Genomic DNA, 14,080 nt, shown 5'->3' with positions numbered 1-14,080 from the left:
GCAAGGCTGGCAGAACTAAAAAGTAATCAAAACTTCATTTGTCACTAGTTAGCAGACGTGACTGAATACATGCATGGAACAAATGCGTAGACTTAAGAAGGTGCTAGAAGGTGGTATTTATACGTAGTCATTCTTCAAAGCTAGATTACACTTTAAAGTTATCACCTGCCTCAAGTGTTCAAAAGCAGTGAGTCAGTCCCCCAAAAATCTTGAGATTAAAGAATGTAATTACATTTGTTTCTGCCTCTGATTGTTTAGCCTTTAGGGGAATAGCGTAACAATCCTTTTCTTCCCCTTCCCTCTTGTGTCTGTGTGATCATCTTGGATTTAAAACTACCTTTAAGCATGCCCATAAAAATACAATTTCTGAATGCTGTTCAGAGAAATTCCACTTAAGGTATGCCCAGACTTCAGTCAAAGACGTGCTGTGGCTTAGAGAGACTAACCCTATATATCTTTAGTACTGACAGTGGTGGAGCCGTGGCTCAATGCAGACTGTAAAGCCCAAACAAGCCTTGGGTGAATGCTGCTGTGTCAAGACTACTACTGATCTGAAGTATACTGATTTATACTGAAGTATAAATCTACTTTGGCTATGTTTACCCAGGTGACAGCTGCACCAGTGGGTTGAAATGAAGATACACCCTTTTTCTTACTATGATTCAGAACCTGCCTTTCTGCCCCACACTGGCTTTCTCCTGATCTGTCCTCTCTGGTAATAATAGAAGAGGACCGAGACAGGAGAAAACAGAAGTGATTTATACCTCATGTGTTACTTCATTGTTACAGTCTTACTAGACTGTTTTCTCCTGATGCTTTGCTATCTCCTATTCTGCATAGGTTTCCAATAAGCACTGTTGCTAGGCATCAGGAGCTAAGTTGTTTCACAACAAAACTACTGGGAATAAATGAAGGGGCCCTGGATTCTTCTTGGTCCTTTGTATACCATGTTACTGAGGGTTGTACTTTTCTCTGCTTTAATATGTAAATACACGTTTGCTGTTGTTTGAACATACCCTAGTTATTTACCATCCAAGGAGCAGACCATATCATCCCTTAGAGAAGGGAAGGTGTTCTTTCTTTCTGTGTTTGAAAAGTGTCTGAGGTAACGTGTATGATTTTATTTTGGAATTTTTCTCCGCTTTTTTTTTTTTTTTTTTTTTTTTTTTTTTTTTTTTTTTTTTTTTTTTTTTTTTTTTTTTTAAGCAGTTTCAACTTGTTGTGATTTAAAGGACTGATGCAGTTTGCTTCTTGGAGAGGGAGAAAGGCTTGCTTCAGTCAGGAATTTACTTGAAAATTCCAGGCACTGATGTGCTGGTTATTAATGGGACTCATGCTGACAACCTGAAATGGCTTCCCATGTTACCTACCACAAAGACTTTGGAAATAAGCCGTTCTTCTCTCTCTCTCTCTGTCTACTGGGAGTTTAAGGCCTCAGAAAAAGCATCTTGTGTGGCAATACCTTTAAAGAAGTGGGATAATGAGCAAATTATTTTCTGTTACCTTGTGTGAACATTATTTTATATAGCATCCGTTTGTGTGAGATGTTGTGGATGTTAACAGACGTAGTAAGCAAAAAGTCTTCCTTTTGCTGTTAGTTTTCCTTGTGAAATTCCTCCATGTTGCAAAAATTTTCTTCTTTATGAAGAATATGAGATCCAACCAGTTTGTTCATGACACACTGGAATGGCTTCTAATGACTTCAGAATCTATTTAACTCAGCTACTWAGTTTTCCATTTGGAAATCTGGGGGCGATTGAAAGGAACAGCTTTGACAAGGTAAGAAAGAAGGGCACTTGGCATTTCATTTATTCAGTGATGTCCTGGTGATCCCTTAGAATGGTCTGTACTCAAGTAAAGTTGCATCTTCATTAGGGGAGATACACAGTAATGAATAAATGCCACACAAAATCAGCCTGGAAATGTGCAGGCTGTGAGACTTACTAAAATGATGAAAACACAGTTTGAGTCGGGATATCCTAGAGATCTTTTCACGCTTGTTCAGAGCTTTCTGAGCTGTCAAGTGTTACTCAGGGCAGCAGGTATTCTCCTGGTTCATAGCAGGGTGGAGGAGAACCCTCCCTGCATTTTGCGAATACCTGGCCTGTTTCATTGAGTCACTCAATATGGATTAAGCTCCCTGTGTGTCGTTACCAACATTAAAAACAGCACACTTCCCAAAAAATGAGTGTTCTTACATTATTTAAGAGACATCATCTGTCTCCCAATTTTCAGGGAGTTACTTGAACATGTCTAATAGGTCTGTTGTCTTTTCAGGAATAGATTCAATATAGTTCTTAGGCATTAAAGTGCAAAACCACAATCCAGACATTCCTGTTCAACTGCCAGAAAATCCTGGAGATGCCTAATATCACTAAATATTTCTGAGATTGACTTGATGGTTATTTGGAGACTCAAGGTGTACTTCTGAACATATTCAGAGCTTTCTAGGTTGAATAAAGCATTTGCTCCATGAGCAGTCCTGGCTAGGACCCAGAAACCCAAGGGTTTTAAGCTGAGAGATGTTCTTGCAGCATGTCCAATGTGTGAATAGTATTGCGTCCACAAAATTCTGATTTGATTTACTTCTTTTTAAAGACCTGGATGGAGAAGAAGGTGTTGCCCATTTCATTTAACAAGAATCTAACTGTTAAGCATTTACCAGGAAAACAGAGGCTATGGAAGAACTGTTTGCTCTTGATTCCTCCTGCTTTGGTGGCAAGGGAATTTTTATGGGAGTCATGGGCTCTAATTCTTGCTCCTAACCTTATTCCTGTATTTTTTAGGGGTTGTTGAGTAAAATACAGAACCATGCTGGTGTTCGTAGTCTGGAGCTCAGTGTCATCTCCCATCTCTGGGGAGTGCCCACCAGCAAGGCTGTAGAATCACCTTCTGTCTCTCTGGCTAAAAGAAACTTTAACTCTTGGCACAGATTCAACAGGAGTCGAGGGTGCCTTAGAGGGGTGAGATGAGAGTCTGAGTCCCTCTGGATCTGGGAAGTGATTAGATTTGGATTCCTTTCTTTCCAGGCAAGTGCTCTAACCAGTAGGCTGCTGCAGAAACATTTGGCATCACTAGTGCTATTCTGAGAGTAAAGAGCCAGCTCAGTTCCCTGCAAGAATGATGAGAAGCACATAGCTGTGCTGGAGGGGGCAAAGAATCCTCACCTGCAGTCCTGGGTCAGGGTGATTTAAGAAGTGGAAGTATTTTCCGACACATCACTATCCTGAGGCTTTCCTGTTGACTAGCTCTAGATAGTTGCCTGCTCAGCAGTCTGCCTGGTCTTCCCTCACACTGAAGAAGGAGTCAACATGCCTGGCGCTGGATTTGGAGTCTATCTTGGTGACCTAAAAGTTAATAATGTGCATGTCTGAGCCCTTTCTAAGATTTAACCCCCCAGATGGGTTGTAATTATCAAGAGATCAAAATTACAGTCTAAGCAAGACCATCTTTCTAATTCTGTAAAGTTATCTTAAAACTAAAATATGTGAGCAACTACAAGTCTCAGAGAACAGATATGTTTACAGAGACTAGTAGTTTTCTAAAGTAAAGGAAGGCTAATATTCCTGCCATCTTTTCTTCTTGTATAGTTGTACTTTTCCTTCCTGTATAGTTGATGGAGAGATTTTTGGAAAGTTTAAAGAGGCATACTGTGTTCTTGGAGATGTAGCAGCAAACACTTTTTCTTTTTCTTTCTTTTTTTTTTTTTGAGATGGGCTTGTTGGTTTTCTGTGTGGCACTTATTATTTAGAGTTCTCAGTTTAATTTCACTCTCTGTAATATATTAAGGGAGAGTAAAACAAAGATTGCATACATTTTCTCACATATAGATGCAATGCATAACTTATTTTCATCTGATGAAGAAATGAATATACCGAAGAGACAGCATTCAACTAAACAACAACAAGAGCTTCAAGCACTCCTAATCTGTGGATGTTACTATCCAGGATTGTGGCATAATGCATGATAAAGCTAGAATGTTTTTGTAATCTCTGTTACCAATAGCAGATTCCAGTAATAAAGACAAAAATGGAGTGGGTTCAGGCTGTTTTCTCAAATTAAGGTAATATTAATAGACATGCTAAGGTCAGTTCCCAAAMTGAAATTGTATTTTAAGAGCTATATAAAAAGTTCTTTATTGCATCCTTGATTCTTAATAGTCTATACCACTCTTACAATACGGTTTATTTCTTTATTGCAGATTGTAAGCATGTGATAATGACAAGGAAAGGTTATGCAGTTGCAGATGGGTAAAATAAATATTATTATTAAAACATAACATAATATCAATGTCAGAAATCAATAAGCTGTGTAAGATTAGATATACTTAGCAATCCAAAATACATCTGGTACTGCTATTTATATTTAACAGCTTCATAATTTCATGTTTTATTACTTTGACTTGATTAGGTTTTTCTTTCTGCCTTTCTCACAGTTGTGATATTATCCTGATAACAGTTGCTGGGATGAAACTTCTCCGCTCCTCATTCTGTAATCCTATTAATCAGTTTGTTACTTTGAGCTTTACTGTAATCTTCTTCCGATTTGACTACAAAGACATTTCAGAAAACTTCTTGATGGATTTCTTCATGATGTCCATTGTATTTCACAAGGCAAGTTTTATAGCTACTGTTGTTTCTCTGGAAAAATATGTTTTGTAGTTTTGATTTATTTTCTTAGTGTCACTGTATTGATAAATATGTGGTGGGATTTGTTGCATATAATGAATTAATATATAGATACAGATAATTAGTATTACAGAGGAAAAAATCTGTAAACTGAAAACAACTTTCCGGTTAAATGTCTTCTCTGTTTTGTACTATATTTTGTATTTACTTTTTGCTCACATATTGCTATGGAAGTTCAGAATTGTGGTTTTTCAAGAGCAGAATCCTCAATGTGCTGGAAAGAGCCTCTTGGGTCATTAGTGCAGGGCTGCCCTCCAGATCAGTCGCCTGGGTTTTTTTATCTAGGCTTCCTTTGAATGCCTCTAGTGTTTGACTCAACAACTTCCTTTGGGAAATTATACCATTATCTAATGATCCTCCTGATAAAAAATGTGTTCCTAATGTCAGACTTACATTTTTCTTTTCCTAGTTTCAGGCTGTTATCCTTGTTATGCTGCCCTTAACCTTAACCTTGGAGCTCYTTCCTGTTTCTTACTGTTAATTCTCAGTTGCTATGGACTCCGTGTGTTCTCCTAGTTGTATATACTTTAACAAACCCTTTCTGCATCAGTCAGATCAGATCCTAATCTACTCTATGTGTTGTTCCACTGAAACACGTAGATTTAACCAGTACCTTGATAAAACATCGGAAAGTATTGAAGACTTGCCTAGAGTGTTTACTAATTCTCTTGTGTTTTGTTTTGTTTTTAAACTTTTTGGTTCCCCAATTTTCATGGCATATGGTACAGCTTTGTATGGAGGTAACTCTGGTGAGATTTTTTTGTGCTTTTTGGTGTTGTTGTTCTTTGCTAAAATATCCCTACTGTAAGTGTGAGTGTGACCCAGCTAGCATCACTTCATCTCTGAGAGGAGAAAGAAATGTTCCCTACTGGCTGTAGCATATGCTGTGGAGATGCCCAGTGATATGCATAGAGATGTTTAGCCCTTCTATACTAGGAGGTCAGCTTCAGTTTACGCTGCTGTCTATGCCCAGCTGAAGTCTCAACCTTGTTAAGGAAAGGCCCAGGTTATTGGTGTTATTTTGGCGGTTCCCAATCATTGAGGCAAACAGTGAAGCAGAATTCAAATGTTTTTTTCCTGACTTATTTCTGTGCTTCTGTGAGGGAGGAAGGGAAGGGATGAACAACAGCACTTCAGTGAGGCACGTTGGGCCCTTTCTTTTCTCTAAACTCTTGGACAACTGTCCAGTGGCAGCTTCACCTGCTTCAAGCCACCATCCTTCAGACCTGGCAGTGCTGCTGTGCGGCCACCACCTCTCTCTACTGGGGTAAGGAGGCAGAGTCTGGAGGGAAGAAGGGAAGAAAATGAGCAAGAAAAGAAGCCCTACCTTAAATCCTATCACCCACCACCAACACTCTATGATCCCAAAATAGTGTTAGAATAATTTGTCAAGCTTCTTACCTCTGAGGAGCGAAAGATTAGCTCTTAGGTGATGCAGAAGTTAGTTGTATTGTGGCAGGTTTTTCAGTATTCGTTGCATTACCATGTTCCTTAGGGGAAGGGATGCATTTCCATTTTCTGAGAAGACTGTTGATATGTGTCAGTGGACATCCTATGTCCAGATGATAACTTATTAAGACCTAAAGCTCATTCTCCAAAAACCTCTTTACAGTATCAAAAAATTAGCACCYGAGAAATGAGTCTTGTAATTCATTAATTCTGTGGAAATGTTGGCTTTGTGAGCATATCACAAAATACCAATGTGAACTATTGCATGTTTTTGGAAGAGAAAGATGTAAAGACTTTTTAATGATTCTTTTTTGAAGTTACTTAGATGGTTTGGATTTACTACTTCGAGTAGAAAGACTAGTGATTGGAATAAGACTGAGATAATCAAGGATGCATGCCAAACTAAGTAGTGATGTTTGCTAGAATAAATGCTGCTGTTCTGGGCTGAAAGTTTGTACTACAGATGTATTTTGAAAGTGTAGTTTTAACATTAATCTGTCATCTTTTGCATAGCTCATTAAATCTAAAATTTTGAAGGTCATTAGTTCATCAGGTGGACTTGTCCTTGTGCCATTTTAAAAATTTGAAATTAAATGGTTGAATTATTTATATTACAAAAGCACATGCATAGTTGCACAATGATCATTAAAGCCAATATGAAAAATAGCATTGGAGATGACAGCAATTAAAGTCCTATTAATTTCAAATCATTAAGAACATAAATTTTCTTTAATTAAGGTCTGAACTTTTATTAGGTCAGTATTATGGAACTTTCTTAAAGGATTTGCTCACTTGAGGATAAAGATGAAGTGTTTGTTTTCCATATTATTGGCTCTAAGCAGGCTACATCCACCTGTGTTCCTGAAAGCTTTATGGATCTTCACAGATTCTATCCATCTGGAACTCAGTCATTTTTGTGTTTGTGACTATTTTTAAAAAGACAGAAACAAACCCCAAAGCGTTTCTATTGTCATCCCTTTGGCTATGCAGAAATACTACCCAATGGTAGTTAGTATCTGCTCATGCAAGTTTGAACTTTCCACCATCTGATAGTGGAACTCTACAAGTGCTGTGTCTTAGTCATACTGATGGTAATTTTTAAGAAGAGTTGCCCCATGAAAAATTATTTGCATGCTATCAAAGCAATGCTGCAACAAGCATTTATTTTCTCTTCTGCCAGGCACTGGGGGGAAAGCCATCTAAATTCAGCAGACATTCACAAGTGTGCTAGTGAATCTTGAAGCAGGTTTATGTTGAATAAAACTTTGCTAATAATGTTGTGTGGAACATTTCTGAATATCTCTCTGATTTTGCTTCCCTCATTTTCCCCATTGTGCTGTTGATTTAATGTAATTCAGTCAAATCAGAGGCTCCGAATGAATGTGATTGCTCCCTGAACAAGTTGAGGCATGGGAGTCCGAATCACTGCTCGCAGATTTTTATCTCTGTTTGCAAATAGCCAAGCACCCACACTGGGGTGACAGAGTGTGAGAACCTGTTCAGTTCTATTCATGGGGCTTTTTTAATCAACAYGGATTTTTTGGTCTATTTTAACATCGTAGGTCTTATTAATGCCACACGAATAATTCGCTCCTTTTTTAAAATCATTAACTGTTTATATTTCATCAAGTTGCAGAATGTAAAATCTTAATGCTAAAAGGTGATTAGGCATACACTGAGTATGCTGTTTTGTCTTTCAAATTGCCATGGAAGAGGAGCAAAGTAAATGTTTAGAAAAGGCTTTGTTATTTATTTTTTAGGAATAATTTCAATTCAAGTGGAACAGGACTTCTCAATCTTTCTTGTGCTAGGACTTTCCAAATAGCCACCCACAGATTGTCTCATTGGCTACAGCCTGGGATTCTTCAGTCCAAAAGCTCCCATTGTCTATACTCATATATACATTTATACATACATATATACAGTATATACATTGTATATACTGATTTAAAATCAGAGTTGAATGGCCTTTTAAAAATACATGCTAGCTCATTCAGGAATTGTGGATGTAATGCTCTGGTGTATACTATACAGGAAGTCAGACTGGATAATCAAGACAGTCTTGCTGGTCTTTATTACTCCATCTAAAATTTTCAGATGAGCCACTTTTTCTCCCTGGACTTCTTAGGAGATACTATAATATCAGTGCAAAGGTTAATAAGGATGTTCGTATTAGCTGAAAAAGGAAAACCACAAATAATGGAGAATATATTCTTCAGAGGCACAGGGAAGATGGACTTAGATAACAGGACTTAAGGGATTTCTCCCTAGACTTCTAGCAGTAGGAAGATCTCTAAGACTTTTCTGTAATGGGATAAAAACTGTGGGAATATTATCAAGTTTTGGGGCGTGGAAAGAATAAACTATTTGGGGAAGAAGAAAAGACAGCCTATTCTTCCATCCCTGTAATGTCTACTGATACAATACTTAACTTAGGAAAAATTCTAACATATGAACAAATACTTATATGTAACCATATGGATGGTTAAGTGCATGTTATGGATTACCAGGACCATCTTTCTTCAATGCAATTGAAAAGAAAAAGAAAAAAAGGACAGCACAGTCTTCCTTGGCAACTGTGTGAGCTGCTTTTAGAGAATGTTTAGCAGTTATTCAAGTCAAGAATGAACAGATATTGGTTAGCATGATGGAAAAACCAATGCAGATCATTTGGACGTCAAGGTTATTGGTTTAGAACTGGCTGAGTGTTAACAAAGATGCTCAGGACAAGGCTTGTCACCAGCTGCCATGCTGTGTTCTGTTAAGGATGGAGCTTTGCTTTTCATCCTGTGCCAGCTGTGAATCCTCTAACTCTTGCTTGTAAGAGGGGTTGTAGTGTCTGCCTGAGCTGCTTTTGGAGCCTTGAATGGTGATGATGTTATGCTGAAGAAGCAAAGACAGCACTGTACGTGCAAAAGAGGAGGCATATGCACTCCTTTCTTTGTCTGTGATGTTGTATCTGGCCATGTGCAAACCAATGCCAACTCTCCCTGGGTTGTAATATCCAGCAGGTAGTGTGTAGTTGCTTGTCTGCGACAGAAATTATGCCAGCCAGGTCAGAAACAGACCTGGCTGCAGTCACAGACTTCCCAGACAATATTGTCCATGGCAACAGGGAAACAAGCGTATCTCTCATGCCTGTGAATGGATGCTCACAAGAAGGAAAAAACAATCCCCTGGAAGAATTATCATGTCTTGAAAGAGGGTGGTACCCAACGGTCAGGCCATGTGGCTCCCCAGCAAATCAAGGCTCACAAGTTTAGGGGAAACTGGTGCCCTGCAAACTTTGAGATGGACATAGCTGAGTTCTTAAAACAGCTCAGAACAGTGGTGAATTGCTACCAAAGTAGTCATCACTATACTGTTCATAGTGGTCTGGTTGTTCAGATGAATCCTTGTCGCGAAAACATGCATGGGCATGGAGTTTGTTGAGTTTTGGGCCTGGGCATTAACTAACTTGTTTGAATGGGACTGCTGGGAAATCTGTGCATTTTCACCAGCTTCATTCCTCTAGCTATGCCTTTCTTAGAGATTTGAGCCATGGAAAAGATCTCTGTGCTCATAAAGGGACAGGAGCAGCCCTTCTCCTGTAACACAGGTCAAGAACTTTAAACTGTAGCCATCATCTAATACTATGGGAGTATCTTTGTTGGAAGATAAAAAGTGTTGTTAAAGTGTGTGTACATGTCTGTCTGTCTTTCTCTCTTGACTGGAAAGCCTCTTCCTAGGTTTCCTCTGGCCTTTCTCTTAGCTGATCTCATCAGTTAAAGAAACCGTGCCCACATGCTTAATGCTGCACAGGCACCTCTTCTTTCTGGCTGGATAAAATAATCTTATCTATTATTTCCTAACAAATTTTCAGTACAAATATATGGAGCAGGTTCACCATCCTCTTCAGAGATATTTGGGTGTTATACCTCTGAAGGGTTTTATGTGTTTGACTGCCTTAGGTTATTGAATCCCCAAAGATATGAATTCACATCTACTAGGTCTGGGGCTCTTGCCACAGGTTTATCTTCTCTGAGACTGTGCCAGCTGTACCACAGGCACTAGAGGTCTGCAATACTCAGCTGGCTTGGAGCAAGCTGACAATCTTTTCTGTTTCTTCTGTACTGTAATAATGAATTTTTGGATGTGCAATGATGGATTTCAGCATGCTGGTCTCAGGTGTGAACCTCCTTGCTTATACTGGGTAAATTTTAGGCTACGGGGACTTCAAGGATTGAACTGGCTGCCGTAAGAAAAAAGTTTATGCCAAGACTGCAAGTGCTGTTCTGATCCTCTAAGCTATAAGCATCTTTGCTGGCCTTCTCCTAGCGATCAGTGCAGGTTGTCCTGCAAACTCAGCAGTGCAAGTGTGGATGCTTCTGGCTGTAGAGGAGCCAGCAGCATGTCTGAGATCACTGTATGCCAAACTCTGGTATGCTGGTTCCTTGACAGCAACTCTTTCATTTGTAGAGCACAATTGAGAAGAGATACCTGTTAAATTCTGGGCTTTGGAAAAAATTGGATTCTTGACAAATCTGTGTAGCTTCCTTTAAGCCTTAAAGAAAGAGCCTCTATTTGCTTACACACTCATCTACCACACAGACCCTGATGGGAATGTTAAGATCCAGTGTCATTAACCCTTTAATCTATAGGACTACAACTTATTATCTTTTCCTCTCTCTTGTATGTTGCTGGCAGGCAGTTTAATGGCCTCTTAATTTGTGTGTGTGGATGAACTAATTAGCAATATTAAAATATGAAATCACCATATATTTTCTGATAGTCAAATTCTCTGAGGGTTCTGAATTTGTCTTCATGCATAAGGCAAAATAATCAAAGAACCAGAGCTTGTTAAATTTGCCTTCATTAACACTGAATTCATTTGCCTAAGTACTCTTACCCCTGCTGAGCTCACTTACGGATACAGTTTCCCTGTCTGATATTTCTTCTTCTTCTTTCCCAGAATACATTTTCCAGCCTAATGAGTCTACATTTTTTAACTTTTTATTTTTAGTAAGAGTTTTTCTCTTTCCATATACTTATTTCTGCCATAGTATCCTATGTCATGTATCTGTGAAAGATGATCTTTACATCAAAGTAACTCCAGCTAGGAGAGCCAGCTTGTAACAACCTGCCAGACCTGTGCTGATCAGGCTTAACTCTGTAAGAGTTCAGCGTCTGCAACACAATCCCTCAGACAGGGAAGAAATTACACGTCATCTTATTTTCATTGATTTTATGAGAAAGTGCTACTGCTGACTTTGGTGCTTCGTAGAAGTCCAGCAGTTAACCTGTTGAATCCTTTTACTGCCTTTGTGGCTACAAACAACAGGCTTCTTGGTTAGTCTGCATGTCCGAGGGCATTTAGGTGCTACTTACTTATAAGACAAAAACCTCACTCTGTTTCCTTCCCCCTTCTGATCTTTTTTCCTACTCTAAATCTAATGTTTCACTTCAAAGCTTCTGGCACTAAGTCATTAATTCATATTTTAATCCATTTCTTGCCATTCGTGCAGACTGAAATGCAATGTCTTAATCAGCTGTACCCTCTTAGCTCACAGCTGTTTCCTCAACTTTTGATATCTGGTGTATAAGCCCTGTTAAGACACTTTCTGCTGAGTAAAATACCCAAGGCTACATCTGATATTTGACAGGATAATCCCAGTGGTGTTTTCTGTAGACTCCTTAACTCTCTTGTGCATTGTACAGTTCATGTTTCCTTTTAATATTGGTTTAACTGATTTTTCATTCACCTTTCTTCCACTGATCTCTACTTCAGACTTCATCCCTGACACTCTTTCCAAATTGCATTTTCTCTATTTTTTTTTCCTTTTTTCTTTAGAATGGGAAAAATGCATGGATGCAGGAAAATATATACCCATTCCCTTGGTCAGTCTAACTTGCTATACATTGAGAACTGTATTCATGTACACTCATGCTGTTAGAAGCATGTTCTGTGTCTGGTAGTGCTGACATTGAAAGAGAAATCTCCACTATCTGATGCTTCAAAGCGCAACTTTCTCTGTGCATTTTTTTATGTTCGCTTTTAGTAAAGGAGATTTCTGGGAGGATACAGTCTGAGCGTAAGCCAGTCTATGAATGCTTCACTGGAGAGGCTGGATCAGTGCAGCTCCCATCTGTTGTATTTCAGCTATCTGGCCATTGCAGATTGCACTGATAAGCTCTGATCTCTTTCTTGTCCACCTCAGGAAATATGGGAGATGGTTTCTTATGGTACCACAGGCTCCTTCCCTGGGCTGTTGCCTACAGTGTTGGCAGAAGCAGCCTCTGCCACTGGAGCAGATCCAGGGCTGTTCATTTTATCATCTTTTTATTGTCATAATCCTCATCATACTTACTTCTGCCTGATGGTTAACATTTGGCTTAAAATGTAAGGCTTCAGAAGCCTGTTACTCAGCTGTTTATAACATGCCTGTTTTGTACACCTTCACTGTAAGTGCTAGACACTGTGTTCCAGGAATATATTCTTACAAGGTTCTGGTTTCAGAGTCTTGGACTGATTCTATTTTCTCCCTCTTATATATCTTGCATTAAACAATGATCTTGAAATCCCATAATATAAGGGCAGATGCAAATAAAGATATCCTGGAAAGCTGTTTTTGTTTAAAATCAATGTGTGCACACACTCTCTTAAAACCCAGAAAAATTCAAGCTTAGCAAGAAAATTTAAATTTTTACACTTTATTTAGTCTCAGTACTACCAAGGAGTCTGCCCACATGGAGTCTCAACAGATGCTGAACAGACAGGCTGCCAAAGGCTGAAGGTATTGCATAGTCTCCATATCACATTCAGTGTCTTTTAAATTCAGCTGGTAATCTCCAGCTAGATTATTGAAATCCACCAAACTGAGAAGAGGAGATCACATTTTAGTGGTATTTCAGACTCCTCAATTTTTTTTTATATATGTTAACTGTAATTTCCAGTAACTTCCAGATTRTAATATTGCTTACATTCAGTAAAGTAAGAATAAACACAAAAAAGAAATCCTGAAAAATTAAGTCTTTACCTCTTCTGTGTTATGGATGTATAGGATACTAGTCTATGTGCCAGAGTTCTATAGAGGCTTTTAACAACTTATAGAAGATGTAAACATGATTAAGATGCTAAACTGTGTGTCCACAGAAAATAAATATGAATGAAGGATGCATGCTCTGCACTTTCACTTGACAGTAGGAGGAATGTGGTAGTTTAAATTTACTGAATATACTGACAATTTAAATTCTTTATCAAAGACTTAAAAACTGTTTGCTGTGCAAAACTGTCACATGAGTAGAGATATCTAGGACCATTAGAACTTTATGTCCCCTAAATAATACATCATTTTTCTGCTTGGTGAACTGTAGAAAACGTTGAAGGTCTAAGAAAGCATAATAAAAAATATGCTTTGATAAATCATCCTAAACCAGGATGTAGAAGTCTCAAGGAAAATTAATCATTTATGCATGTTTAAGGAAGATATCATAAAGACAGGGAAAGAATTCAGCATATTTTTTTAAAAAAAGCTTTCACTTTAGATGGGAATTTTCCCCCTTTGTATCTAGCACTGTTTAAAAACAATACTTTGCCAAGGATAAATTATGTATTTCACAGAATAGTGAAGGTTGGAAGGAACCTCTGGAGATCATCTAGTCCAACCCCTCTGCTCAAATCAGGATCAGCTAGAGCAGGTTGCTAAGGGCCATGTCCAGTTGGGTTTTGAATATCTCCAAGGATGGAGACTCCACAACCTCTCTGGGCAATCTATTCAACTGTTCAACCACCCTCACAGTAAAGAAAGTTTTTCTTATGTTCAGGTGGAATTTCATGTGTTTCGGTTTGTGCCCATTGCCTCTTGTCCTGTCACTAGGCACCACTGAGAAGAGTCTTGCACTGTCTTCTTTAGTCCTGCCATCAGGCATTTATACAGATTCATAAGATTCCCCCCTGAGCCTTT

At 38.6% G+C, this 14,080-nt stretch overlaps 1 protein-coding gene across 1 annotated transcript in view; it reads left to right on the top strand.

Annotated features, from left to right (window-relative positions):
- Positions 1–14,080, top strand: part of PCNX2 (pecanex 2) — a 166,362-nt gene that overhangs the window by 86,908 nt on the left and 65,374 nt on the right. Inside the window, exon 23 of the mRNA XM_026062780.1 lies at positions 4,436–4,613. Within this exon, the coding sequence (XP_025918565.1) occupies positions 4,436–4,613 (178 nt within the window). The remainder of the gene's footprint in view (positions 1–4,435; positions 4,614–14,080) is intronic.

The sequence above is a fragment of the Apteryx rowi genome, unplaced genomic scaffold, assembly GCF_003343035.1.
Source record: "Apteryx rowi isolate R43461 unplaced genomic scaffold, aptRow1 scaffold_193, whole genome shotgun sequence".
Classification (NCBI taxonomy): Eukaryota; Metazoa; Chordata; class Aves; order Apterygiformes; family Apterygidae; genus Apteryx; species Apteryx rowi.
Note: the sequence above shows the minus strand (reverse complement) of the source record. Positions and strands in the feature narration are given on the sequence as shown.